This window comes from Paroedura picta, chromosome 14 (genome assembly GCF_049243985.1).
Source record: "Paroedura picta isolate Pp20150507F chromosome 14, Ppicta_v3.0, whole genome shotgun sequence".
Lineage (NCBI taxonomy): Eukaryota > Metazoa > Chordata > Lepidosauria > Squamata > Gekkonidae > Paroedura > Paroedura picta.
The window spans coordinates 40,119,006-40,145,361 of record NC_135382.1 but is presented as its reverse complement, the minus strand read 5'-3'; the positions used below and the strand labels follow the sequence as shown (position 1 = coordinate 40,145,361).

General features: G+C 58.8%; 3 protein-coding genes across 5 annotated transcripts in view; 2 read left to right on the top strand and 1 right to left on the bottom strand.

Annotated features, from left to right (window-relative positions):
* Nucleotides 1–271: 271 nt before the first annotated feature.
* APRT (adenine phosphoribosyltransferase) lies at nt 272–2,947 on the top strand. The gene is made up of 5 exons (XM_077309628.1): nt 272–459; nt 696–799; nt 1,374–1,507; nt 1,641–1,719; nt 2,013–2,947. Exons 1-5 carry the CDS (start codon nt 287–289, stop codon nt 2,153–2,155), a joined length of 633 nt encoding a protein of 210 aa, XP_077165743.1. The 5' UTR covers nt 272–286; the 3' UTR covers nt 2,156–2,947.
* A 663-nt stretch (nt 2,948–3,610) lies between these two features.
* Nucleotides 3,611–10,234, bottom strand: CDT1 (chromatin licensing and DNA replication factor 1). Its single transcript, XM_077309864.1, has 11 exons — nt 10,201–10,234; nt 8,615–9,312; nt 8,221–8,352; nt 7,224–7,456; nt 6,701–6,895; nt 6,076–6,224; nt 5,880–5,965; nt 5,316–5,504; nt 4,908–5,048; nt 4,277–4,478; nt 3,611–4,010 (listed from the first exon to the last, which is right to left on the bottom strand). Exons 1-11 carry the CDS (start codon nt 10,232–10,234, stop codon nt 3,850–3,852), a joined length of 2,220 nt encoding a protein of 739 aa, XP_077165979.1. The 3' UTR covers nt 3,611–3,849.
* Nucleotides 10,235–11,956: 1,722 nt separating this feature from the next.
* PIEZO1 (piezo type mechanosensitive ion channel component 1 (Er blood group)) overlaps nt 11,957–26,356 on the top strand; it is a 62,130-nt gene continuing 47,730 nt past the window's right edge. For all 3 annotated transcript variants that reach the window (XM_077309621.1, XM_077309620.1, XM_077309619.1), the window contains exon 1: nt 11,957–12,162. In XM_077309621.1, the coding sequence (XP_077165736.1) occupies nt 12,099–12,162 (64 nt within the window). In that variant the 5' untranslated portion in view covers nt 11,957–12,098. The remainder of the gene's footprint in view (nt 12,163–26,356) is intronic.

Genomic DNA, 26,356 nt, shown 5'->3' with positions numbered 1-26,356 from the left:
TGCAGGTTTGGCTCGGAGAACTCCGCAGGGTCACTGACCGTTGGGGGCCGCTTGATGCTCCCCACCCCCACCCCGGATAAGTAAGCAAAGTCTAACTTTGGGGGGTGGGGAGTTTGGGCCGCGGGAGCGAGACGGGGGCGGCCAAGTGCGAGTCTGCGCTCCGCCAGGGACGCTCGCGGGATAAGCTTGGCGCAGTTGCCCGCTCTCCAGCGGGCCTACCTCACAGGGGCGGCTGGGAGAAGACTGTGTGTGTGCGCCGCGCACTCCCCCTCCCCCCGATGCGGAAATGGCCCCTCCCGCCTCCCCCGCCCCGCCCCGGTGGGCAGCGCCCAGTTCCCGCGCGTGCGCGCTGCGTGGGGCGGGCGTCGGCGGCGGGATGAGCGCGGAGGAGCAGCTGCGGCGGGTGCGGGCGCGGATCAGGGCCTTCGCGGACTTCCCCGCGCCGGGGGTCTTGTTCCGGTGAGCGCCCCGCGCATGCTCAGGGGACCCCCTCCCCCCAGAGGACGGGGGGCCAAGTGGAGGGGGAGGGGGGCTTCCTCATTCCGGCGCGGCGCTCCTCCGGCCCCCCCCTCCTTTCCTCCCCCCGCCGCTGTCCGGCCGCGCTCCCGGAAGGGGGGGCCGCAAATCTGGGCTCCCAAGGGGGGGGGAGGGGGACAGGATGCCGGACTCAGGCGCTCTCCCCCCTCCCCCCCCAGAGACATCGCCCCCCTGCTGAAGGACCCGGAGGCATTCCGGGCGGCCCTCGACCTCCTGGAGGCCCACGTGAGGGAGACGCACCCGCAGGTGGAGCTCATCGCAGGTGAGGCGGGGGAGGGGAGGGGGGGTCAGAGTCCCAGAGCCAGGAGAGGAGCGGCGTCTGGCTCCCTCTCCAGGTCTGATGGCCGCCACTGAACTTCTAGCGAGCACATGGCCCCGGCTCCCTGGCCGCCTGGGAATCTCCCCCGCCTGCGGGGTGGGCGTGGAGGTGGGGGTGGGCAGAGCACATCCATGCTTGGAAGAAGTCTCAAGCAGTCCCAGAGCCTGGAGCCCCCGTGCTGCTTTTGAGGGCACTGGGATGTCGGGTGGGAATATCCCCGCACATTTCCTCCCACCCACGCCTGCCAGCTGAGAGGCCACCTCTTCTACTGGCAAACTGGGTTCTGCCTTCCAAAACTGCCCCCTTCCCATGGGTGGTTTGAAAGGGGCCAACCCCCCCATTTAGGCTCTGCTGTGGCACGCTCACAGAGAAGAGTTCGGCAGTGTTCAAGTGAGGCCCAAGAAAATTGCACCTGCTCTGCTGGAGTCGGCCAATCGGGCGGTGGCCAGGGCCACCAGTTAAGGACAGCCAGCCATGCCTGCTGCCCCCTCTGGACTCCGCTCCCCTCTTTTGGCAGGTTTGGATTCGCGAGGCTTCCTTTTTGGGCCCCCCCTGGCTCAGCGACTGGGAGTCGGGTTTGTGCCGATCCGTAAGAAGGGGAAGCTCCCGGGCAAGACGAAATCGGTCTCGTACACTCTGGAATATGGCAAGGTAAGGGGACTCGTCCCGCTCCGGCCGGGCAGGCCTTTGGGAACGCAGAGCTGGGCTTGTGGTCCCTCTCGGCCAGACGGACTTTACCTGCTTGAGGAGCACCATTAAGCAAGCCTTGTTTTCCGCCCTGCAGGCAGAGCTTGAAGTTCAGAGCGACGCTGTGGAGCCAGGGCAGAAAGTGATCTTAATCGATGACCTGCTGGCCACAGGAGGTGAGGATGGCCAGCCAGCAGCTGAGGGAGGAGCTGTGCCCACCTGGTCCTTTCAGGACTCTGTGCCCATCTCTTTCTCTCACCACCTTGAGAGGTTGGGCTGTAATTCCTGCAAGCCATTTCCAGTGTTTTGTGGGGAAAAGACTGCAAGGGTGGAAGCAGTGGGTGTGTGGGTGTGGGTGCGAAATCTCCCCAAGGAGCGAGCAAGCCAGAGACCCAGAGCCCTCCCTGAGGCCTGCCTGGAACGATTCTAGTTGCCTTGCAGCCGCCTGACCGCTCTCTCCTTTTGCCAGGGACAATGCGAGCGGCCTGTGAGCTGATGACCAAGCTGAAGGCCGAGATCCTGGACTGCGTCGTGCTCATCGAGTTGAAGTTCCTCAAAGGGACCGACTTGCTCCAGCCCTTCCCACTCCATTCGGTGCTGCAGTACGACTGAGGCGGGGGTGGCGGCCCCCGCACTGCGGCTGCCTGCTTTACCTGGAACCTCTCTTGCCTTGCTTTCAAGCATCGTTCCAGCTTTGCGGGGCATGCACAGAGGGTGGCTGATGCCAACATGCACCTCGTGGCCATTCCTTGAGGAAGCCAGCAGCCCCCTCTGGCTGTGCCGGACTGCATTGCTTTGGACAGTGGCCGGGACCAGAGACACTCAAGTTCTTCCCGGGACCAAGACACTCCTGGGAGCCCAAGGCCCCCCTTTGTATTGCAGAATTGGCCCTGTCTGCCTTGGGGAACCCCACCAGCCTGTCTTGCCACCCAGGCCATAAACTGGCTAAGGTAAAAAGTCTGCTGTGATTTCGGTGCCTTTTTATCTCGCAACTGAAGCTGTTGCCCTTTGAGGGGCACACAGAGTCATCTGATGCCGTACCTTGCAGTGTGGGCTGTTGATGCCCAGGAGGCGCTGAACAGGAGCCATCTTCCAAACTGGACAGCCCCGGCTTCCCTGTTGGAATCTTGCAGGGTTCATTCCCATGTCTCTGCTTGCACCTGACCCTGCAATATTGCTGCTTTCAGGCAGATGCCCTCCGCAGCGACAGGCGGCAGGAGCATAAATTGCTTCCCTTGACCAGGCTACCTGCCACTTGCCCAAGAAGCATCCAGTGGCCGCCGGATAGTGGCTGGGGTGTGTTTGCTTACTGCCTTTATCAAATCAGCCAGAGGGTTATACCGCAGAAAGAGAACGCTTCCTGGTGTGTGTGTGCAGCTACAATACAATAAGCAGACTTGTGAAGCACCTGGCTGGCTTTTTTGCTTCCTGGTGGCCTGGAATAGCAGGAGGAGGCAGCCTTGAAGGGGTCCCGCCTTGAGATAGGACTGTTATGTCATCATGACTCAGCTGTGCCTGCAGGTTAGAGAAGGGACAACGGGAGGGGGTCCTTGGCCCTGGAGCCCCCCTCCTCCCCACGTCCGAAGTCAGAGGCATTCCTCTTTGAATTAACTGGTTCTAAAAGCTCACAGAATAGCCAGCCCTTGGATTCAAAAGCGAGTTATACTGAATTCTGGTAGATGCCAAAACAACACCCCGACTAAGCTATCTGAGACAGCAGGTAGACTTGAGCTGGTGGCCATTCAGAAGAGATATTCTCCCCCCCCCCCCTTTAAGAAGTCTGTAGTGAGAGCCCCCCCCCCCCATATTTCCCAGGAGGATTCAAGCTGGCTGCTGCTGGGAGCCACAATTTACCCGTCCTGCTTGCTGTGTGCCCAGGAGGAGCACATGCTGGTTTCCCCTGAAGGTGACTTTTTGCCACCAGCAAAGCAGAATGAGGATGAGATTCGTAGGGCTGCCCCATGGGGGGGGGGGTCACTTTTAGCTCCTGCCCTTGCGCTCAAGTTCAATAGTGAACAATTGGGATGTTCCGATCAAGCAAGCTTTAATTCCAAATAGCAGAAACAGTTGAGATGAAGGGAACTTTTTACTCTTATCAACCGGTGAACATTTTAAAAACAGAAGAAACAGTTTCTGGTCCGCCTGTGGAAAGAGGAACGCGCCCGCCTCACAGGGCTTCCGGCGTCTGAGAACTCTGGCGCTTTGGAGCGGCTGTAATCCCTCTCTTCCTAAGCCAGGGAGAAGGCTGCCCTCCAGCGGCCAATTCCTTGCCCAGGCACAATTCTGGGCAGCAGGGGGGGGGAGCGTCACAGCTTCTCTTCCTTGACTCGGGCAGTCAGGCGCTCCGTGATGACGTTGAGGTCTCGGCTTTTGTCCAGTTTGATGTAGGTCTCTGAGCGGACGGGGAGGACGCTCACCCAGTCTGGCAGCAGCTCTGAGAAGAGGCGAAGGTGTTTCTCCATCTCTCCTGCAAGGACGAAGGGGCCGCCTTGAGCTGGGCCTGCCACCTCGCCCAGCCCAGGAGCCCCCACAGTTCAGCTTGGCTGAGGCAAGACGCCAGCAATCCCCCACTGGGGGAGGGGGTTGGGGGGCTCAGGCCGAGCAGCTTCCTGTGTGGGGAGCACAGTGGGGAATTCTCCCCCCCCCATTATTATTATCCCTCCCTTTTGGGGGCAGCCACATTGTCCAGTAAGTGCAGCAGCACCATCCTGCCCCCCAGGGCCCCCCCCTTACCAGGCACCAGGAGGCCCCGGTAGCTCTCCGTCATCCGCTGGCAGGCGACCTCCATGGTGAGAGCCTGCTTCTTCTCGGCCACAAACACGTTGCGGAGGGTCCGCGCCATCTCGGGCAGGCGGGCCAGCCGGTTGAGGCGCTGCTCTCGCGAAGGGTCCCGCGTCATCAAGGCCTGCAGCTTCTGCGCTTCCCTGGCTCTGACCTGGGAGAGGGCCGGCAGGGAGGCTGCATGAGGCTACACCTCCCTCCAGGCAGCAGAACTGGGCACCCCCCCACCCCTCCTGAGAGACTGCCAGGTGGGGTTTGCCCTTCCCCCCTGGGGCTCAAGGGTCCTCCTTTGCACAGGAAAACCCGGGAGGCTGGAGCAGGTGCCAGAGTGCAGGCCAGGGCACTAGCCAGACTACCCGGCCTTCCCTCTTGCCCCAGGAGAGAGTCATCGATAGTGTGGCAGAAGCTTCTTTTCATCCGCAATGGCTGGTTTCCTCTCTCGGACGCCACCCACCTTCTTGGCGTCCAAGGTGGTCGCCCAGCCCTATTGGGAACAGCCAAGGACTATTGCACCTGAGCCAGCCGCTGGAGAGAACCTCCCCCCAGCCCTCCCGTTGCCCCTTCAGCAAGGCAAGCCACTCACCCGCTCCAAGAGGGCCTGTGAGACCCCTTTCAGGCTGCTGGGGGTGGTGGGGGGCAATGGCGGTGCCGGCCTTGGAGGGCCCGCCATGGGGGGGCTGGCTTCGGCTGTCTTCAGGGCCAGATTGGCCAGTGCCTTCTCCATCTGGCAGCAGAGGAATTGTCAGTACGAGCAGAAAGGACTCTCGTGCTGCTGAAAAACGACTCCGGCACCCACTTGCCTGAAGGCAGTCAGCCCCCCCCCCTTGCTCGGCTTCCCCACGGTGCAGCTGCTCGCCTCTGGCAGGCAACTGGCCCCCCTCCTTCACTCCAGGTATCCAGCCCAGACACCCACATGACCGTCCCCTCCCGAGGAGGAGTGTGGCCAGGCACAGGCCGGGGCCAGCAGCAGCAGTGTTTGAGGCCCCCTCACCTTTGGGGTCAGCATGGAGCGCGCCTTCGCCAGCACCTCCTGAGCCGTGGTGAGCTTGTCCACCTGCGGGGGCCGAGGAAGGTCCGCTGGCACAATGTCGGGCACTTCATCGACCTTGAACCGGGGGTGCCACCTGGCCAGCTTGTCCTCTGGGATCTCCATGGGGGGGCTGAGGGATGCCAGGAAGGCCTGCGGGGAGAGGCGGGGCATGAGTGCAAGGCTCCGCCTACTGCTTAAAGCCACCCCTCCCTCATTCTCCCTCACCACGGAGCCAGTCGGGGCTGCCCCAGTCTCTACCTCTTCAGTGGGTCTAGTCTAGATGTTCTCAGGAGGTCCCTGAGTGGCACAGGCCGGGTATTAGGGCATATTCCAGGAAATGAGATCTTGGCTCATGCCCTGGAGGCTTGGTGGGTGACTGGAGTCCAGTCACAGACTCTCATGCTAACCTACCTTACAGGGCTGTTGTCCAAGGGAGGAGAGAGGAATGCCGTAAGCTGTGTTGAGGGTTCCCCCCCCCCACAGAAGGCATGAAGCAAATAAGCAGCTGCAAAGGAGATTCCTCACCTTGTGGTGCTCCTTGACAATGTTAAGCAGGCTCCTGTGGAACACTTTTTGGCGTTCCAGCAAACGCGAGGCTGACAGTTTCTCCCCTGAAGTCAATAAAAGGGATGTTTCTTATCATGCCGCAACCTCCAAGAGATCTAGCCTCTTACCTTGCCCACCCTCACCTAAGTCTCCCTTGGGGGGGGGGGGTGCACACCTTCTCCCAGCACAGGTTCAACAGTCAGCTGGTAGTCGCTTCGCTTCAGACCTCCGCTGCTGAAGGTGGGGTTGTTCTTCTCCTGGCACAGCCTGTAAGCAGCCGGGTACACGGTCTGGATCTGGCCCATGTTCCGCTCTTCAAATTGCCTGAAGGAGAACAGAGCCCTGACTGGGACTGGGAAGAGGCAGCCGGGAAGGAGGGTTCGGAGTTCCCGCCAAGAGGCTCAACACCGCCCTGGAGGTACCAGGAAGATTAAAGGCCAGGAAGGCAGACGCCGGAGACAGAAGTTCTTAAGCAGGTCTAGAACTATCTCCCAGTACCAGAAAGCAATTGGAGGTAGACTGCCTCTGGAAGTGGGGGCTCCATCAGGCAGGAAGGACCGCCAAGTCACAGCCAAGACCCTGTAGGTCCTTCAAGGCAAAAGGCACCCCAGATGATTTGCCACTGCCCACCGCTAGGGGGTGATTTTGGGGGTCTCCCATCTGACCTAACCGAGGGGGTGCTGCAAGACGACAACTGGCCCAAGGTCACCCACCGACCTTCCTGCTGGGGAAGAATTTGAACCCGCTTCTCTCTCTTCCCTCATCCAGTCCTGGCCCTGCAGGCAGAGACACAAACTCACTTGCGCATCATGTCCTGGACACCTTGCTTGACTTTGGCGAAGGTCACCGTCTCCGAGCGGTTGAAAAGCATCCCCACAATGGTTTCCGCACTACGGAACATCTCGGCCAGCAGCTTGTACTTGTAGGGCAGCAGGAGCCCGGGGGGCACCTCTTGGGCAAGGGTGTGGAATCGCTGGTAGGCCGGCTCCTTCTCCCTGGGAAAAGGGCAAAGGTGGACAGGAAGATCACGGGTGAAGTCCAACCGGGAGGGGAGCCAATGTCAGCCAAAAGCCTCCATGGAGACAGGCTGCGTAGAAGTAACTCATCCTACGCTGAGGAAAAGCCTTCCCCCCCAAATAATCAGTGTGATCAGTATGCTATATGTGAGTGAGCCTGCATTGCAGCCCCTTTCCAGGAAATGCAGATTTTTTCCAGGCAGGCTGGAGGCACTCCTGGCCCCGCACAGGATTCTGCTAGTTGATGGGGCCCACCCAGAAAACCCACCAGCCACCCTCCTGTTCTCCACAGAATTCATTTTCTCACCCATCTTCTGCTTCTGGCTTAGGATCCTGTGCAGCCGACTGGAGGTGGGAGAGACGGTCCTTTTCCTCTTTGGCTCTTTTCCTGGCAGAGATTTTGGCCTCCAGCAAACGGGCCTGTTGCAACCTGCTCTTTATGTCTCCCTGGTCTTTGGAGGTACTGGCAGGTACGCGACCTTTCTGGCTCAGCTTCTCCAGCCGGCATCTCAGCTGCGCAAGGGTTTCTCTAGCCGGATCCTGTGAGGGAAAAGAGACCGGGAAGGTAAAATGCAGCTCCTTCCTTCTGCTCTCTGTGGGCAATTAACTCTGCCCAAGATTGGAAAACCTGGAGAAATGCAGCCCAGATGGAGAACAGAGTTCTTCCGTGTGGAAAGTGGCAGGTCCATCTCCAGCCAATGGAGAGGCCTGAACCCCAAAGGAGGGGAAATCCTAGGGCCGGCCCTCCCCAATCCTCATCACTCCATGCTCAAATGTGGAGTTTTCCACTTGCTCTTGAGCAGGAAGGCACACTAGAAATGCTGCTTGCTCCATGTTTTCCCTCTACCCGCATCAGGATCCTTTACAAGTTATTTGTTGTTGTTGCGAATACTTTGGCTGGGAACAATTTGCCAGGAGATGGGGCATAAAGGAGAGGGCTGCCCCTGGACTGCAGCTCTTTTGTGATGCTTCAGAGCAGTCTGGCCAAGCATCAGAATCGATGTGCAAGGGACCCCTTCCCACCCACCCACCCACAATACACACTCCCCCATCTCTTCCCCCCGCCTCCAGGAAGTCCTGGCACAGGGTTGCCAACCTCTAGGTGATGCCTTGAGCTCTCCGGATGACCAAACTGATAAAATGGCTGCTTCGGAGGGGTGCACTCCGTGGCATTCTGCGCTGCCCCCCCCCCCGAGTCTCCAGGGGTGCCCAGTCCAGAGTGGGCAGCCCTCCGGCATAGAAGAGTGCCACGGCCGTCCAGCACACTTTGGCCCAGGGGTGTCCCTGGCAGTGGGGCCATTTACCTTCTCCTCCGGCAGGGCCTGGCCAGGCTGTTCCGCAGGTGCCTGCTTTTGGCCCGGAGAGAGGATCACGTTCACCAGGTCCTTGGCCTTCTTGTCCAGGCTGGAGGGGGTGGAGGGAGAAGGGCGGGGGGCCTGCAAGGGAAGCACCGCCGTTGAGTCGGCAAGGGCCAGGCAAGGCTTGGGGGGGGGGGGTTCGGGTCTGGACACATTCACAGCGAAGGGAAACGCTGACCCTGAGCCTCCGCATTCAGAGGCCGCCTGCCCCAGCTCCCAAGCCGGAAGTTGGGCTTTCCCACCGGAGAGGCCGGGCCAGACCCAGCACGGCCTCTCCATGCGCCCTCAAGGGGGCGAGCCAGGGGGCCACGGCCTCTTCCCACGGCTCGGCCCCACTCACCGCCTCCGGGGGGGACAGCAGCAGCAGCAGCTTCTTCCGGGCCGTCCCCTTCTGCCCGCGCCGCGCCTCCTCCGCCTCCAGCGGCGTGTCCGAGCGGCGCCTCTTCCTGCTGCCCGGCGTGGGCCGCGCCTGCGGGCTCCCGGGGCCGGCGGGCGTGCGGGGAGAGGCCTGCCAGGCCGGCAGCTGCGGCTCGGGCTCCGGGCTGGGCCTCGTGGCGGTGGCGGCCTCCGGCCCGGCCGGCCCTTTCCTGCGCTTGGCGCCCGCCGGGGCCCTCTTGCTCCGCGCGAAGAACTCGGTCAGCCGCTGCTGCGCCATCCTTTGATCGCCGCCTTCAAAGGCCGCGCGGCCCTCCGCGTTCCATCCGGCGCCGAAGGGAGGCGACTTTCGCGGGAAGCGCTCGAGCCCGCCTGTTCTCGGGGCGGGCCTTGCCGCCGCCGCCTTAAAGGCGCCGCGTCCTTGGAGCCGCGCGAGAGCCGCCGGCCGCCGGGAGGAGGGCCCTTTAACTCCACCCCCCCCTCCGACGCGCTTCAGGCAGGGGCGTGGCCCGGTCTCTGCCCCGTGGAGCCTGCAGGCGCGCGCCAAAGAAGCCGCGGGGCGAGGGGCCGGCTGCAGGGAGAAATGGCCCTGCCAGAGGGCCCCGGGGCGCTCCAGGGCTCGCTTCTGCTGCTGCGGTTTTGGTGCAGGTAAGGCGGGCTCCGCTGAGAAGCCAGGGAGGGGCGGTTTCCGAAGGGCTTATAGCCCAGCTGAATAAAGGGAACCTCCATGTGCAGAGGCAGTCAGCCTTAGCAGTCCGAACAAGCAAGGCTAGGGGAGGCCTCGGTTTCCACCCCCTGCGTGTTGTCCCTCCCAGGGAACGAGTCGGCCTCGGTGTGAGTGAGGCTGAATGCTGGAATAGAGGGGCCTTGTGGCCGGGCCTCCTCCCCCCCACCCTTCATGTTCATGTGGTAAATTGTCTCTCTCCTGGGAAGAGACTAATGGAGGTCTGCAAGCAACCCCCTTCTGTATGCTCAATGATTCATTACAACAGCCCTGCATGGTGGGCCTGCATGAGCAGCACATTGCCGCTGGAGGACTGAAGGAGAGCTGCTTGCCCAAGGGCCCCTATTAAAGCAGTGGCAGGATTGGACCCACCACCCTCCTCTCTGCCAGGGGGCTACCTGGTTGCTTTACACAAAGGAAGAGTAGGGGAAACATATAGGGTTGTTCTTTGTGTGGTGTCCAGGGGCCCTGTGTGCCTGCTGCCAATCACTGCTTTGCCCCGCCCTCTGAAACCAGCAGGCCAGAACTCTCACCAGCCCTCGTTTATAATGGACCTGCTGGAATTAATTTGGGAGATCGATGCCTGTCCAGACTGTGACAGATGCTCTTGCTGAAGCCAGGAGACAAGCACGCCTGCAGACTGGCCTTGCATGAACTCTGGCTGCTCCTCTTGGGGCGGGGCGGGGGGGCAGTTTGAAAGGGGCCGGCCTCCCCGGCCCTCCTGCCCCAGCCGCTGGGGAGACACATCTGGCACACAGCTGTGCCACACGTGCGACTTGCATGCTTGTGCCCGTCAGCAGGGTGGCCCCACGTGCAGCACAGCTTGCCTGCATGGCACAGGGCAAAGTTTTCAAAAGACATGTTGCTGGTGCAACACGCAGTTCTTGGCCCACCAGCATGGTTGGTGCAAGCTGCAGAAATGTCCTCCAAATCCCGTTTCCTCTTATAATTTGTGGCCTCCAGGAAGCGCTTCACAAGAAAATACTGCAGAGCTTCCCTTTGAACAGCATGAGGTTGGCTTCAGTTTGTGAGGGGCCTAAAATGCATCTGGCCTGTTTTGAAAATCTTGAAGAGGGGGCTGCTGTCATCACCCCCCTCCCGAAGCCCTTCCCTTGTGTGCTGAATCCTTTGCTTGTAGGCTTACTTGGGTGCCCCTGAGTTCTAGGCTTGTGTTAGACAGGGAGACACAAAGTGCTCTCCTGCCCCCCCCCCTAAAAACAAGTGTGCCTCAGTGGTTTAGTGTCTAGTACTGTCAGACTAGGGACCCAGATTCAAATCCCTATTGAAGCTTGCTGGATGACCTACTTCACAGGGTGGTTGTGAGGGTAAAAGAGAGATGAAGGAAACATCTGAGGTTTTCCTCAATGGCTACTTTACGCATTGCATGCTTGGGGAGGGGGGGCAGGGAGCTGTTTGTTTATGTCTCTGAGGGCTGCATGCGCACCGATCCTCCTCCTGTATAAATCATTAACCAGCCTCATCATAATTAATTGCTGCGTATTCCAGACTGACAATACATGCACAGAGAGGTCATAATTTATGGAATGGGGAATGCATCACGTTGAAAGCAGTTTTAGGGGCAGGCTGCCCTGGAGCTGTAGAGGGCCCGGCCCTTGGTCTCTTTCCAAAGGCTCCCTGCTAGGCAACCCCCTGCCCCCCCCCCCCCGTCTGTCATTCTGGAAGGAAGAGCGGAGTTGGCAAAGAGATCCGTGGGGCGTTTGGGATCCTGCTCTGCCCCGTCTCCTGCTGCTGCTGTTTTCCGTGCAAAGAAAAAGCTGAGTTGACGCTCTGGAAATAAGCAATCCATGGAGCGAACTGAATGGTGTTTTGGCCTTTTCCGGATGTGCAAGCCCAAGCCAAGGAATCTGAAGAATTTGCAGAGCCATAATTCTGCAGCTGGGGGGGGGGGGGCTCTCTGGGGAATGCAGGGCATGTGTGGTGTGGTGTGCTGTGCGTGAGGCCGGATCCCTTCCGACTCCTGGTGACTCTGAATATGTCAGCATCGATGCATATGGCCTTCTGCATATTCCACCGTTAACAGCGCCGCTCAGGTCGTGCAAACTCCGGGCTGCGGTTTCAGGCCGGGTCCCGGTCTTGTGCTGCTGCCCCCGCGTCCCCTCGCAGGGCTGGCGTTCCAGGGACGCCGGTCTTCCCCTAACGGGGCCGCCGTTGAGGAAGCGCAGCTTGGAGGCGAGGCGGGCAGCGACTGCCGTGGGGTCGCGTCGGCGCTAGATGGGGCTGCCGGCTTCGCGGGGAAGGGCGAGCCGGGCGAGTTTGCCGCAAAGCCGCGCCGTCGGGCCGGGGCCGGACACGTGTGGCGAGGCGCGGGCCGGGCCGGGGGGCTGCCCTGCCGGGGAGGAGGTGGCCCCTGGGGCGGGCCGGGCGGGCCCGGAGGCGGCGCCGGGCGGGAGAGCAGGAGGGCGGCCCCGGCGAGCGGGCGGAGGCGCAAGAAAGTTCCGCCAGAAGGAGCGAGAGCGCGGACGGCTCGTGGCTCGGCAGCTCATCGCCTCCGCAGCCCACGTCCCTCTGGAGCCCGGCCGGGGCGCCCGCAGTGCCCGCCCGCCGCTGCCCAAGCTCGGCGCCCCGGACCGACACGCGGCCCCGGAGCGCCCGCCCGCCTGTCCGCCTGCCTGCCTGCCGTCGGGGGCGGCGATGAGCGCGGCGGGGGCGGTGGCGGTGGCGGCGTGCGTCCTGCCCGGCGAGCCCCCCTGCGCCTGAGCGCGGCATGGAGCGGCGCGTCCTCTGCGGGGTCCTCTACTGGCTGCTGCTGCCCCTCTCGCTCCTGGCCGGTGAGTGCGGAGGGCCCGGGCCTTGGGGGCTGCCCACGTGCGTCCGAACGGCGTGGGGTGGGCTAGATGAACTTGAGGGCGCCCTTCTCGGAATCCGCGCGTTGCACGCGGCGTGTGGGCCGGGGCATGCAAGGTGGGCTGCGCTGGGATGGCTTCCCTTCCTCCGGGCCAGCCCTTCCGGATCCCTCCCGGGCTGCCCCCCCCCCCCCCCGGCTTGAGGTGGCTCTTGGAAATGTTGAAAGAAGCAGCCCTCTGTGTCAGGACACCTACCTCCAAAAAGGTTTGCAACATTTTCCAGCCTCGTCACAGGGCGGGTCTGCCTTCCCTCCAGAAAGGCCTGGCCCCATGGTGGGGAGGCTGGAGCTGCCCTCTCTCTTCGGAGAACTTCTCTCACTGGCCCAGCACAGGCCTGTCACAGTCGGGGACTCCTCTGTGCTTGAGAATTCTTCCTCGCGGAGTTAAGTCCCGCTGTCCTATTTGAAGGGGAAACTGATTTTTCAAATGTCCTTCCTTACCCCCTCCCTTCCTCCCCAGAGCGCTCACAGCCTTCTCCTCTCCTCTGTTTTATCCTCACAACAATCCTGTGAGGTGGGTGAGGCCGAGAGTGTGACTGACCCAAGGTCACCCAGTGAGCTTCCATTCAGGGTGGGGATTCGAACTTGGGCCTCCCAGATCCTAGACTATCATTGGGACCTTTACACCGCATTGCCTCTTGGTCATTGTGTTGCGAATATCACATGGACAGCAGTTCGTGTAGGAGTGCCTGTGGGGATTGGGGCCGTGGTTTTCCTTGGCTGGCTGGGCAGGGGCCCCCCGCACGGAGCCTTCTAGCTGGTGCTGATGGCTTTTGTCTTTCGGGCCCCTCCTTGCACTGGTTGTCCCGGTTCCTCTGGGGTCAGTGGGGTTGTCAGGTGGGCTTTGGCCAGAGATCCTCCAGTCCTCGGGTGCATCCGGCTAGCCAGGTTTGCAGCCCGGAGTCTGCTCCAGAGGGCAGTGAAGAAGGCAGCTCTCCTCAGTCGTTGGTGGTTCAACTGGCTGGCCGGCCGGCCGTTGGGGGAAGAGAGGGGCGGTGTTGTCAGGAGACGTGAAGGAGGGTCTGTGTCCTTCCCCAGCTGTCCTGCCAAGGAAGGAGCTCTGTGGAGACGGGAGAGACGAGACAGCTGCTGGCTCACGTGGTCCGCCTGCCCCTCAGCCCTGGCCTGGCCTGGCCGGTGTCCCTCTGAGCACAGCATCTGTGTGCTTTGGGTTTTTTGGCCCGTCGGCACACTTGGCCCCAGGAAGTGTTTTCCTGGTTTGTTCCTGGGGAAGGTGCTGCCCACGCATGCTGGAAGCGGGCAGCCAGGGTTCCCCGGCCGTCCCCAAGCATTGGAAACAGCCCTCCTCTGCCCTTCATTCCAAGGTGACGGCTGCGGAGACTCAGGGACAGGTAGCACTTTGTGCACGCCCTTCTCCAGGGCAAAGTTGCTGTCCTCAGCCAGTCTGGAGGGCTCAGGCAGGCTGAAGAGGCCTGTGGGACCCTTCTGGGGCCAGCTTTCCTGGGGAAGAGGGAGGTCAGCATGACCTGAGGGTGGGCCTGTCCCCTTTAAGGACCGTTCCACCAGCGAAGATCTCACAGTTAAGATGGTCAGGCACTCAAGCATAACATGACATGCCAACCCACGCATGTTACAATACCGGAGCCCTGGAGGACAGGGCAGGGGGGGCTGCGAGTTGGATTTCTCTGGCTGGTCTTCAAAAAGAGACTGCTGCCCCCCCCAACCCCTCTTTACACATAGTCGTCATTCACGGCCCCTTCTTCCTGAACTCTCTCTCACACCCCCACCCCACCCCCAGCTGCAGCATCTGAATTCCAGCAGGGCTAAATCGATGAAGCAGCTGCCTGGAGCAGGGAGGAATTTGAGGGGGAGGGGGTCAAGGAGGAGACTGGCCATGCCCCCCCCCGCACAGCCTTACCTGGCAGTGACAGTCCGACTGAGAGTGACGAGAACATCTGCTGGGCACAGCAGCCGGGCGCTTGCCAGGGGCCGGAGGGGCCAGCGGTCTCCTAGTGTCTTCTCAGGCCACACGTGTGGTGTGTGTGTGTGGGGGGGGAGTGGAGTCTTGAGCGACTGGGCTCCTGCAGCCTCCCAGGGGGAAGCAGTGAAGGCCCCAAAGCCACAGCAGACAGAGGTGTGGCTGCATGCCTCTCCAGCCAGAGCGGGCCTTGGGGACAGAGCTGCCCACCTGGGCAGTGTCCTCAGGATCCGGGACCAGGTTCCTCTGCTGCCCGGCCACGAGGAGGGAACTTGTCCAAGGGACCGGTTTCTTTCCCGGCTCCCCCCAGCCGATTCTGCTTCCTGAGCTGACTCCACGGTAGTGACGTGGTGGTTGTGTTTGTGGCAACGATTCAGCACATCGCAAGGAAGCCGGGAGAGACTTTTTCTGTGGTTAAGAGGCTGCCTCCCCAAAACTAGTTTTTGGACTGCCGAAACAGGGTCTCTCCCCCCCCCCCTTCTTAAGTCGGCACTGAGGTTCTTTGTCCCGGCCTGTGCGCGTCTCTCTCTTAGAGGTGACTCATGGCAGGATGTGGAGTTTAATTATAACTGCGCCTCTGAGGTTCCTGTGCCTGGTTTGCACCCCATTTTTCCGGTATTGAGAGGCCGCTGGGAACTATGATTTGAACTCATGCCAAGCACCATGCCACCAGGGCTGGGTGCAAATTTGGCTGAACCGGTCTCAGGCAGCTTCAAAGCCATGGTGTACAGATGCACCATGAGCTGTCAGAGGGTCTGTACTTGTCATTTTTCATCATATCCCCTCCTCTCCCCCCCCAAAAGAAAAATCATCAGCGACCTCCTTCTGCAGGCCTGGACTAGGCCCTTGCCAGTAGAGCAAGTAACTGCTCACCTGTGTCCAGGTGAGGATTCCTTCCCTCCCCAGGAGGCTGGGTGGGGGCGGGGGAAGCCTGGTCCGTTGCAGTCCCGGGCGATTGGTCTTGAAGGAAGGGCCTTGGAGTGCCACAGATGGGGGCACGTGGTCAGGGACCTTGGCCTGCTGTTTGCACGGCTACAGCCGAAGGGAAGGAGGTCCGTTTCCAGCACGCCTGTCTTGCTTCCCGGAAGCCCCAAGTGGAAAAATGGATGCATGTGGCTAAAACCTTTCCCCACAACCCTGTGTGCGCGTTTTGCTTGCCTCTTGAACGAATTTAGACTCCGCGGCACCTTTAAGGCCAACCAGGTTTGATTTGAGGTATAAGCTTCTCCCTCAGAGACAATTGCTTGCCTTTTGGCACAGGTAACTTCTCAAGGCAGGGGTGCCAGCCAGCCCTTCAGCTTCCCTGGGAGCATCCACCTGCCCACCCCTTTCCCTCTGCTCCCTGCATCCTGATGTGTGGGGGCTGGGGGTGATGACTGCAGAAAGGGAGAGCCAAACAGCTGCTTCTCCTGTTGCAGATCTGAGCTGGATTGCCTGAACTGGGTCCTGCAGCTGACCTCTGGCGAGCCTGGCCCTGGTTCTAAGCTTTTAGAAGCGGGGTGCCTCTGTGCCTGCCTGCCTGCCTGCCTGTGAGACAGAGACACTGTCTGAGGGCACCCCAGCCCTCCCCATTGCTCTAGGCCTCACCTCCACCCTTCTCGCTATCTCTCCCTTGCAACAGGTCTGGCCTGCAAAGCAGGAGTTATTGCTTTCACTTCCTTCTTTCTCAAGCCCCTCCTGCAGCTGAAATTTGGCTGGAAGTCTCCTTCCGCTGAGTGCTGAGCTCAGGGTGGTCTCCTCCGGCTCAGGGTGGTCTCTGTTGGCGGCTGCTCAGAGCTCTTTGCCAACTTATTGAGCTCCTTACCCTGGAGATACCAGGAACTGAGCCTGGATCTTTTTGCAGTCAGTGGCAAAGGGATTTCGTACGTGCCCCTTTATGTAAATAGAAACATAGAGCTGGAAGGGACCTCAGTGGACATCTAGTCCAACCGCTGCTGCCTTTTTTTCGGATCCTAACGGGAAAGCAGGGGGGAGTCTCTTTTAGAAGAGAGAACACAACATTTTGCAAAGAAAAGCTATCCTGCGTTGCTTGAAGAAAACATTTTATTCTTTTTTGGGGGAAGGATATGAAGGTAAAACATTGTCTCTGCACTGAGGGTAAAGTATCTTTCAACTGAAACAAATTCAAGACCCATCAGTATTTTACACCTGTACAAAAGTTATAATTGACCTTGACTCTGCCGACCTTCAATCTTGGAGGGGAAACTGGAGCCATCTCAGCCCAAAAGACAAAATTCCAAGACAGGAGGAACAAACAGAGGGTGGAGATGGCTGGCCTCTCCAATTATACTGACTAGCTCTGAGCCAGCAACTGCAAATCTGGCCTCTGCTGCAAACCTCTCCTGCAGTGTTGGCAAGCCACGGCCTCTGAGCTTAAGTACAGGTGGGCATGATCCCAGAGGGAGCCGTTTGCTTGTGAATGTCTGCCTGACCAGGAACTCGAACGCAGGTCCGCGTTGATGCTTTCCCTGCAGGGACACGCAGTCTGTAGCTTCAACCTGGTCTCCTCTGTCCCTGGGCCCTTTCTTCTCCGCAGCCCCCCTTCAGAGTACAAGAGCTGTCTGTTGCTGCGTGCCAGGGCAGGTGGGCCAGGCCTGTTTTGCAAGCAGCCGGCCCTGAAATCCGGTGGGCCATTCTCTGCCCCTGCCCATTCTGGGGTCTCTGAGTCCTCCCCCCTCCTCTGGGACCATTAAGGGAGGCCTGGAGCTCGAAAATCAGATTAGTTTTCCATGAAAACAGGATGCCGTGGGTGAAGTGGCCTTTTTGATTACTCTGTTTTTCCAGCCAGCGGAAATCTAGACAGTGGCCTTTCCCCTAAGAGTATGGCTCGACTTGGCGGGGGGCAGGGGGGCTGCTCTCCCAGGCATGTCCTTTTGTTTAGCTCCCAGGTGGTTTGCAGCTGGATGATGAAGCAGGTTGCTGCCTCCCAACGGATTTCTGGGTCGGAGACAGGCAGCCCCAAACGCTCTGCAGCACACGCTTGTGAGGGCGAGGAGGAGAAGGCCTGGGGCTCACCCCGTGGCATGGCCTGCCCAGTCCAGAAGGGCTAGTCAGGAGGGGGCCCACGCCCTGTCCTTATATGCTCATGTGACCTGCCGCCCCCTCCCCCAATGGCCCATGATGGGCCTGGAGGGGGTGGGAAGGGGAGGGGTCCCGGGCGGGGGTGTCCACAGCTTTGCTTCCCAACCACGTTCTGCATGATGACACCACTTTTGAGGTTCCTCAAAGGTTGGAGAAAGTTTCAGGGGGTTCTCGGGGGTAAAAAAGTTGGGAAAATCTGTGGTAGACAAATGAATGGGCCACACGGTATTGGTGAAAATTATGAAACCACACAAGAGGCAAAAAAGCAAGGAGTATTTAATATTCTACTTGGCAGAGAAATGAGCAGCAGAGTCATAAACAGTGCTCAAACGGGGAACCAGCACAGACTCCTGCCCCATCATGAATGAAAAACAAAAATGCTTAACATCCCGGCAGTGCAGGCTTTCAGCATACGAAAGGCTGTGGACGTTTTCTTTACATTCTCACAGCAACCCTTCAGAGCAGGACAGTGCTGACAGACTGGGGGCGTGGCTGGGATCCAGCGGCTGGCCTTCCAGCTGCCTCGGGAGCTCACGGGGCGGAAAGGCCGGGCATGCCTGCTCCCAGCTCATTCCATTGGCCACTGGCGCCATTCCCTGTCCTCTGTTTATTTAGAAAACGAACATCCCGTCTTCCGGAGAGCCAAGGCCCCGTCTTGAGGATTAGCCCAAAGCATCTGAACAGGACAATAAGCAGAACTTTTATGGTGTGCTATAAGAGCAAATTGTGCTGCTTAATAATAAAAAAACAAACAAGTCCTGACAGGCTCTCTGAGAAAGCCACAGGCCTGGATCAGGTGAACTTCCCCAGGCAAATGGCTCCCTGCTCTGGGATGGACGGCCAGCCTTGTAGAGGGCGAAGCTAGGATTCAGGGAGGGATTTATTCCAGTCCCAGCCGGTGGGACAGCACCATATCCCCCCCGGGTCTGTCTGGGCACACACAATCCTGGCTTGGGAGCTGGTTGCCTGAGGTCTGCCTGGTTCACATTCACAGGAAAAGCTGGTGGTGGAATAAGCTGCAGGTGGTGAGTTTCCACTTTGGAGGCTTCTTGGCACACAGCTCCTCGCAGGTGGAAAGTCAGCCCATCAGGATGAAGGCTTTTGCCTTCTCGTTGCTTGTGCTGGTTCTCTACATGCAGGGAATCGGCACTGGAGGATATTCCAGACAGCAGAGCATCCCCTGTGGTAAAAGGTGCCACAGCCGTTTCTGTCATCTTTCCTCTCGTCGGTTTGAACCAGACCCAAGTGCCAGCTCCCTCAGGCCTCGAGGTCCCCCTTGAAGTCCTGAGAGGTAAGCTGCCCAGCAGGCTGGGGTTAGCGTGTCACCTTCTGCCACTGCATGTGAGAGCAAAAGTGTTGGGACGTTGCGCCTTACCACTTCCCCTTTCCCTGCACATGGAAACCTGATTCTTCAGTAACAGAGACTGTAGCCCCACCTTCTTTCTGATGTGCCCGCTCTCTAGAGAGGGGGGTTTGGTTTGGTTTGTTTTTTTTTAAATCAAGGGGCACTTCCCACAGGCAGTCTGGGGTGGGTTACCTGAGATTCCAATTTGCCACCCCTTGGGAGAACAAGATCCGTGTAATCGGTCCCAAGGGGAGGCTTCCGGCACGGCCCTCCACGTTGACAAGCAGCCTGTGTTTGTTTGTGTAAAATGTTTATATTCTGCATTCTAGATTCTTTTTTTTTTTTTAAGACCAAAGCTGGCTGAAGCAAGAATTGGACACATTAAAACTACGGCAGCCTTAAAAGTGAGCAATCTAAAAGTAGGACTAAAACTGCAGCATGTAAAAATTAATTCACAACCGGGCCAGAAAAGGTTTAAAATAGCAGCTTTAAATAACCCACAAACGAGACCAGCAAATAAAAGCCTCACTCCAAAAATAATGCCCAGGATCTGAAAATGCTTGGCGAGCAGGCCGTGATTTGACGTTGGAAGGACGGCAGGGTAGAAACTCCTGAAGCAGGCATTTCGTGATCCAGGGGCCAAGCAAAGAAGGCCCTGCTTTTAATGGCTGTAGGGCATGTGGATCATGGCTCAGATCACCACCCTTGTCTCAGAAAGGCTTGCTTCTGTGTGAGAGAGAAATGCGGCCATGCCCATTCCAGGTCCTCTAAAGCCACAGGCAAGGTGTCTGTGGCCGCCTTCAGTGTGACCAGGGCTCCTAGCAGACATAGGATAGAAGAGGTTGGGACAGTCCGTAGGGAGGAGATCCCCCACCCCACCCCAGACGAGGCATCTAGTAGCGCCCAGCAGGAAAGGTTTGCACCTGGGACAAGACTTGGGGGTTGGCCATGCCATTTGCCCACCTGGGCCCCAAAGCAGGTAGAAGCTTGTTTTGCCTCTGTTCCTACATCTCTTGTCGTTTTCCTCCTCTGTCTTTTTCTGAGCGATGGGGCAATATGTCAGGGGGGGCCACGGTTTGCACGAGGCCGTCTTCTGCTTGGGCGTGGGAGGCCATGAAGGCAGCAATGCGGTTGCACAAGAAAGGCATCCTGCCCCCAGATTCCTCCGCCTGGTTTGCCTGCTGCAGTGAGGTCAGGGCAGGGCTCTTTCACAAGGAGGGGAGGGGCAAGGGTCCGGTCTGTGTGGGGCCAGGTGCAGAAGAATGCCCAGCGGCAGAGCAAATATAGACAGTGTTCGGAACCCGGATCCTTAGTTCTAGGTCTTTTTGTCCCTTTGTCTGTTGTAGGTCAGTCGGTGCTCCAAGAAACCAGTTTGTTTGTTTTTAAGCTCTGGGAGAGAGGCAATTTGCACGGGGGAGTGGATGCTTGTGCTGGAGCGAGCAAACAGGGGAAGGGCCATGGCTGAACCTCTGTGTGGAATGCAGAAGGCCCCAGGTTCAATCCCCAGCATCTCCGAGTAAAAGGAGGAATTGTGGAAACCTCAGCCTGACACCCTGGAGAGCCACTGCTTGTTTGATGGACCAACCATCCCATTCAGCGTAAGGCAGTGTCACGTGTCAAGCTGCAGCTTCCGGCTGAGTCTGTGGTCCTGATTGTCTAAGCCGAGTGCCCTCTGGCTCAGGAGGGGGTTTCTACGTCCTGGAAAGAAATAACGTTGAGCCACGATCCTCCAGCCCAAGGGACGGAGGGTGGTCTTGGGGGAGGAGAACTCCCACCGGGACACGGGAGCTCTTCGGCATGGACGTGATGGTGGCGCTTCCCCTGCCAGGTTCTCCTTGCTGTGCTGCCACTGGCAGGCTTGCCCTGGCACCGTACAACGCAGCAGAGCGGCATGGTCGCATTGCTGGGGGTGGGGGCTTGGGGAAAGGGTCCCCGCTTCCTTCTCACCCAGAGTTGCTCGGGTGACTCTGCCTGCTGCCGTGACAAATGCCATCCGGCTCCTATTGTCCAATCTCTCTGGAGTGGAAGTGCTGCTTCCCTGCCGCCCCCTCGCCTCCCCAGCGTGCCAGCTTGGTACGGGCGTAGCTGTATGTCACTCAACTTGGTTTTCGACATCTCTCTGACTAGACCGGGTGGCGCAATCTGGAGGGGGGCGCCGATGAGCCTGTTGGCGCTCCCTGCGGTGAGGGAGCAGGCGGTCCTGCTTGCGCCGAAGGGGACGAGGGGGCTCCGACCGCCTGTGGATGAAGCAGCGGGCGTGTGGAGTGGGATTGTCCTGCGGGCAGGCTTCTCGCACAACAAGTGTCTCCAGTGGCTGGGTGGGAAGGAGCGCTGGGTGGGAAGGACCTGGAGAGCAGCCGGTGGTCCGAGGGGACGAGGCTGACTTTGATGGCCCAGGGTCGGATTCTTTATCTTCATGGGCGTTGGGAGGGGCCGTGGCCCAGTGCTCCGAGCATCTGACTGGCATCCCCCCTTCAAAGGACCAGGCCGGGCACGGTGGGGTGGGGAAGGATCACGTCCATCTTTAAAAGTCTGCCGGATGCCACAGACCATAAAGCAAAACAACAAATTCACCTGCTTGTTCCTATAAGCGGACCAGACCATCAGAAGTGTCCGGACTCTAAATGGTCAGGGCAGTGTTGTTATTAAAACCGGGAGCAGAGCCCGTGGGTCTCCCGCCGTGTCTCTGGATCAGCTGAGCCTGTTCTGACTCGGATTGCGCAGGGGTGGGAGTTCTCAGGCAGCCTCTTCTTCCCCTTGTTGTTGTTTCCAGCCGCCAGACTCCATTACTCTGAAAGTGGATGTGCTTCGTCCAGTTGCCCCCATTTCTCGCGCCGGGTGTTCTGCGGAGTCCTAATGGAGGCATCTATATTTGTCCTGGGTGTAACCAGACTCCAGGAGTGACGGGAGAATTAAGTCTTCTTCCCTCACTGGGGGACATGTGCGGTTGTGATTGTTGCATTACTTTTTCATGTGTCTTCCAGAACGGGACACCGATCTCTGCCCTTCCCAGAAATAGGTGGGCTGGACCATTCCGGGGGAGGGGAGAGCATCTGCCCCCTTCAGAGCAGCTCTCTGCAGTACGAGTAGCCCCAGACTGGGGGGGGGGGGCACTTAAGCGGGGCTGCCGTCCGTCTCCACCCGTTCTTGCCTGACTAAGTGCGCCTGTCCATAGAGAGCTCACTCTGTCGGACGTCTGCATGGTGCACATTATTATTTTGATGGAGTTCCTTTTTTAAATGAAGGGTGTCTGGGGCTTGCTTCTCCCGGAGGGGTTAGTCTATCATGACAGCTCCTGATAAGCGAATGCTGGCAGGGGCTCATGGGAACTGTAGTCCATGGACATCTGGAGGGCTGCAGTTTGACTACCCCTGAGGGTAGGGCTTTGAAGGCAAGTGATGAGCCAGGTTTGATTCCAGAAGACCTTCCATTGGGGGGACATAAGCTCCCCTCGGGAGATATTCCTTCCTTCTGCTTGCATCTCCTCCAGCTCTTCTCACTGGGGAGGCCCCGTCTTCTTTGCCCCCAGGGGTCTGAATTATGTCACTGCCTCTTCATGGCCCCCGTGGCTCTATTTGTACATTGGTCTCAAGCAAAGAAAAGTCCCTTTTCAGGACTGCAGGAAGAAGCCGGAAACTATGCAGCACCAAATCCTTGCTTGGAAAGCTGTGATGGAACAGAAAACAGATACTTTGAAAAGGAACATCTGGTGGGGTTGGCAGAAGGTAGGAGGGGAGAAGCGTCCTGCTGTCTGTCTTGACCGCAGGGTCCCCCGTCCACCTGTGTCTCTGCCTCCTTCTGCCCTCTTATCTCACCTCCTAAACCCTCCCTGCACCAGCAAGCTCTGGGCCTCGGAGTCCCCCCATCCTCCGTTTTAGCCTAACAGGACACCCCAGAAGCCGGACTGAGAGGGGACCCTGCCTGCGTGCCCCGTTGTTTCTGGCGATCTGAATTGCAGAACAGGCCGCTTTAAAAAACAACAACAGCCTGGCTTCTGCTCGGGGTCCCCCCTCTTTCCTTTTTCCACCACCCTCTGTTAGCATAAACATTCCACTCTGGGCAGGCAGCCCCCACGAAGTATGTCTTTGGACAGAGTTCTTTCCATCGGAGAGGTGGCCGCCTTCCCCCTGCTGCGTGTAACACTTGGCAGGCAGCGTCTGTTTGCTTTCTGCGCCGGGCTGCATGGAGGCCGTCCTTTCCTTGCAGAAGGCTGGCCTGGAATGCCGGAGGGGTCCTCTGCTCCTGCCCCACTGCTCAGGCAGGCCTCTGCAGGCCGGCAGCTCAGGGAGTGGGGCAGAATTGGGGAAAGGGAGCTGTTCGGGGGGGGGGGGGAGAGGCCGAACTCTGCTCTTTGCGAAGCTGCGGAGGATTTCCAAGAGCGCAGAAGGGCTCCTGTGTGGCCATGATTTAGAGCAGGGGTTCCCAATGTGGGGTGGGGTGGGGGTGGGGGGCACGGTGCCCACCAACCCCTTTCCTAGGGCCTGCCAAAGGTCTTTAGGAAGTGAGCGCGGCTTCTGATTGGCTGTTCGGACTGCTCGACGCCTTGTCTGCGTAGTATGTCGTGCACAGCCTTGCTCCCTGACACCTTTGTGTCCTGCGGAGGCTGCTCAGTTGTTGTGAGTCAGCAGCGTTCAGAAGGAGCCCTCAGGCTCTAGAAGGGTGGGGCTCCTGGCTTAGTGTGTTGGGACAGAACTGGGAAGGCTTTAGGTTCAGAGCCATGAAATGTACTGGTTGGCATTGGCCCATGCACCTACCTTGCAGGGTTGCTGGGAGAATAAACAGAGGAGAACCGTCTTACATCTGGAGCCCCCTTTTTGATGACCCTTTTGAGAGTCATTCCGTGTGGGCGGCACTGGGATCCTTAGAGGAAGGGCAGATAAAATTTGAAAAGGCACTAAGTAAACCGGCCAACTAGCCTGCCCTCCTGGGCTGGGGTTTCCAGGAGTAGAAGCTTTTACCCTTCAAGAATCTCTCGGGATTCATTATCTCTAGCCTAGTACGAACGCTACATGCTCAGGCCGTCCGCAGCCGACTTCAGAGAGTGACCTCTTGACTGTTGCCGGTGTGTTCCCGTGATGAGGAGCAAGTTCTGCGGCTGCTTTAAATGACATCTTCTGCTGCAGAAACATCTGGATTGTGCTGTCTCCAGATTGGGCACACCCTGGGGCAGGGAGGGAGGCCCCAAAGGTTCCCCATTCTTGGCTCCGCTGGGCTGCAGGCAGGCCCCGTCTCTCTCCCCAGGGCCTCTTAGGGCGACCGGGAGCTCCTGCCTGGATCCTTCCTGACTGCTGCTTGCTAGTTGTGGGACAGCTGTCCAGGGCATGTGTGTGGGGAGAGCAGTGCGACTTGTGATGCTCCTGAGCATGGACACTCGGCCCGCACATGTCCCTCTTGGCAAGAACCTGTCCCTCCCTCCCTCGCTCTGCCTGGTCCGTCTGGATATATCAGTTTCAACTATAATAATTTGGTTCCCCCCCCTTTTTTTCCCTTTTAATTTGAGAAAACACCCTGGTTGTGAAAAATACATCTCTGAATGTGTGTTTTGTATATTTTTAATGAATTTTTGACCCCTGAGGAAGGCTGGGGAGGCTGAGGGGGGGATCTGGTTTCATGTGGTTCCTCGGACTTCCCCATCTGCTAGGAATGCTTGCAAACGGTCCAGTCTGATGTTCAGGCCCCCGGTGTTCTTAATTTCACACACGTGCGCACTATATGATGAATATATTTAATCTGGTAGCATGGCCCTCTTAATAACCTTGGCATATTTTGGGTTGAGTTTGTTTCCCCTGGTTTGTTGTTTGCTGAAATCTGGAACCAGCCAGAGATCTAAAAGAAATCTACCAAAGTACCGCTCAAGTATGAGCACGGCAATGTTAAACAGTCCAAAAATTGCACAATAGGCTCCTGCTTCCCTTAAGCGACACCCAGCAGCACAGACCACATCGCCTTCGTTCTTTATCCACGTTTGTGAGCCGTTCTGTGCCTGCATAGTCGGCAGCTCAGCTGTGGGCCTGATGCTGACCTCTGTCCCCCCCCCCCCCGTGGGCTCCCCTTCCGCAGCTGTTGGCAGAAAACGTGGCTTTGAGCGGGGCTCCCTTTGAACCTGGCCCTGGCATCTGTGTCCAGAGTCCGAGCTTGCCCCAGCTTGAGGGAGAATGTGCAGTCGAGCATCACTGCTGTGGGTCGGGTGGTTTCCTTTGAGTTCTCTGTGTGCTGAATCATGACATCCTTCAGGCTGCTTAAGTGGCCAGAAACTTTGTCACTGTGGATTTGAATGGGGGGTGGGTGGGGTGCGCAAACACATTGTTTGTAAGGCCTGGGCATGGAATCAGGGACCACGTGCCATTCAGACGGGTGGGAAGAACCTCCTGGCCGCTTCCTGGAGGGCCACACATACCGGCTGTGGGGATGCTTGTCCTTCCAGTGCTTATTCTGCATTCCCTGGTTGGAGCAGCATGGGAGGGCCTGAGCTGCGCCGTCTTTGCCATGGAAAAAGAGCTGGGGAGGAATTGTGTTTTCTGTTGCCTCCCTGAGCAATGGAACTTTTCAGTGAGGGAAATTCCCCCTTGGGGTGGGGTGGGGGGGCTTCAGTCCAATGTCCAGGCAGGAGACCTCAGGCAGAATGTTTGCTTTTGGGATTTACAGCTGGCGGGGGAGTGATGGGTGGAAGGGGAGAGGCACGGCCCTCCAAGACGAAGAAGGGAAGAAGGTGCAAGCCGTGTCTCTGGGGCGCGTCTCAAGAATGTCTTTCGTGTGCTTGCAACTTCCATTCCAAATATGGTTGAGCTGTGGGCCCTGCAATGAAGGGTGGGGACTGGTGCTTTCAGCAGCCCCCCCCCCCGCAGGCTTCTCACTCACTCGCTCGGAGGTCATCCCCCCCCTCCCCCAAAAGATGTGCTTGATCTCTGAGTCAGATTGAGCTCTCCTGCATTACTCCAGCTGCACACGCTGGGGTTAGCCAACCTCCCTGGGCCCCTTGGAGTGTGTCATTGGGTGGGTGGGGGGCTCTTCTTCCCGTCATTTCTTCCAAGTGAAAGCGTGTGTTGTGTGCAAGAGAGGAAGAGAGAGACCCTCCCCCTGATTTCCCAAGCAGCAGAGTCAGGGGGCAGAGGACAGCTATAGAGGTTGCCAAATGGTGGTGCTTTGCCAGGGAGTGAGAGGGCAAAAGCCAGAGCTTCCCATGTGTGCCACGCGTTATGAAGGCAGCCCCAGCTCTGCCTGGCATAGGGCAGCAGTTCCGGACTGGGTGGGACTGGTGGGGCTCCGTCTCCTGTCGCCTGGCCCAGGAATCCATCTGTTGCCAGGGATTGGAGCTGGGGAGGGATGGAGCTGGGCAAAGGACTGGCAGCCCCGTTGTTGGCTGGGCTGCTTCATGGGGTGCTGAAGCCATCTGCCCAGGCTCCTGGCTGAAACGCAGGCTGCTTTGAACTTCTCGCTCCATCCCTCGTGCCCGCTAGTGCCCACCTGCATATAGTTTGCTGCTGGGGCGTGGGGCAGGGGCAGGGGCGGGTGGCTGGAGAAGGCAGCTCCTCCTCTCCCCTTTGGTCCTCCATGGGCACGGGAGGGATGTATAAGCCCGTCAGCATCCTGTGCAGCTCATGACTCCCCTGGTTTCCCACTCCAGAGGGTCTTCCTGCTGCCCGAACAATGAATGGTTGGGGCTTCCTTTGCCTGAGCACTTCCTGCCAAGTCCCCTGGGTGTGGTTGCGCTGGCGTCCTCTCCATCCCTTCTGGGTTTGTGCATTTTAAAACTTT

Excerpts from the sequence above, each read along its gene's own strand:
- CDT1 (XM_077309864.1), bottom strand. The coding sequence starts at position 10,234 with ATGTCTTTTGAAAACTTTGCCCTGTGCCATGCAG. Across the intron at positions 9,313-10,200 it reads CTTTGCCCTGTGCCATGCAG|CGGAGCCCGCCTTACCTGCA; the intron begins GCAAGCTGTGCT and ends CTGGCTTCTCAG. Across the intron at positions 5,505-5,879 it reads TTGTCAAGGAGCACCACAAG|GCCTTCCTGGCATCCCTCAG; the intron begins GTGAGGAATCTC and ends CTCTCCCCGCAG.
- APRT (XM_077309628.1), top strand. The coding sequence starts at position 287 with ATGGCCCCTCCCGCCTCCCCCGCCCCGCCCCGGTGGGCAGCGCCCAGT. Across the intron at positions 460-695 it reads GCGCCGGGGGTCTTGTTCCG|AGACATCGCCCCCCTGCTGA; the intron begins GTGAGCGCCCCG and ends CTCCCCCCCCAG. Across the intron at positions 800-1,373 it reads GCAGGTGGAGCTCATCGCAG|GTTTGGATTCGCGAGGCTTC; the intron begins GTGAGGCGGGGG and ends CTCTTTTGGCAG.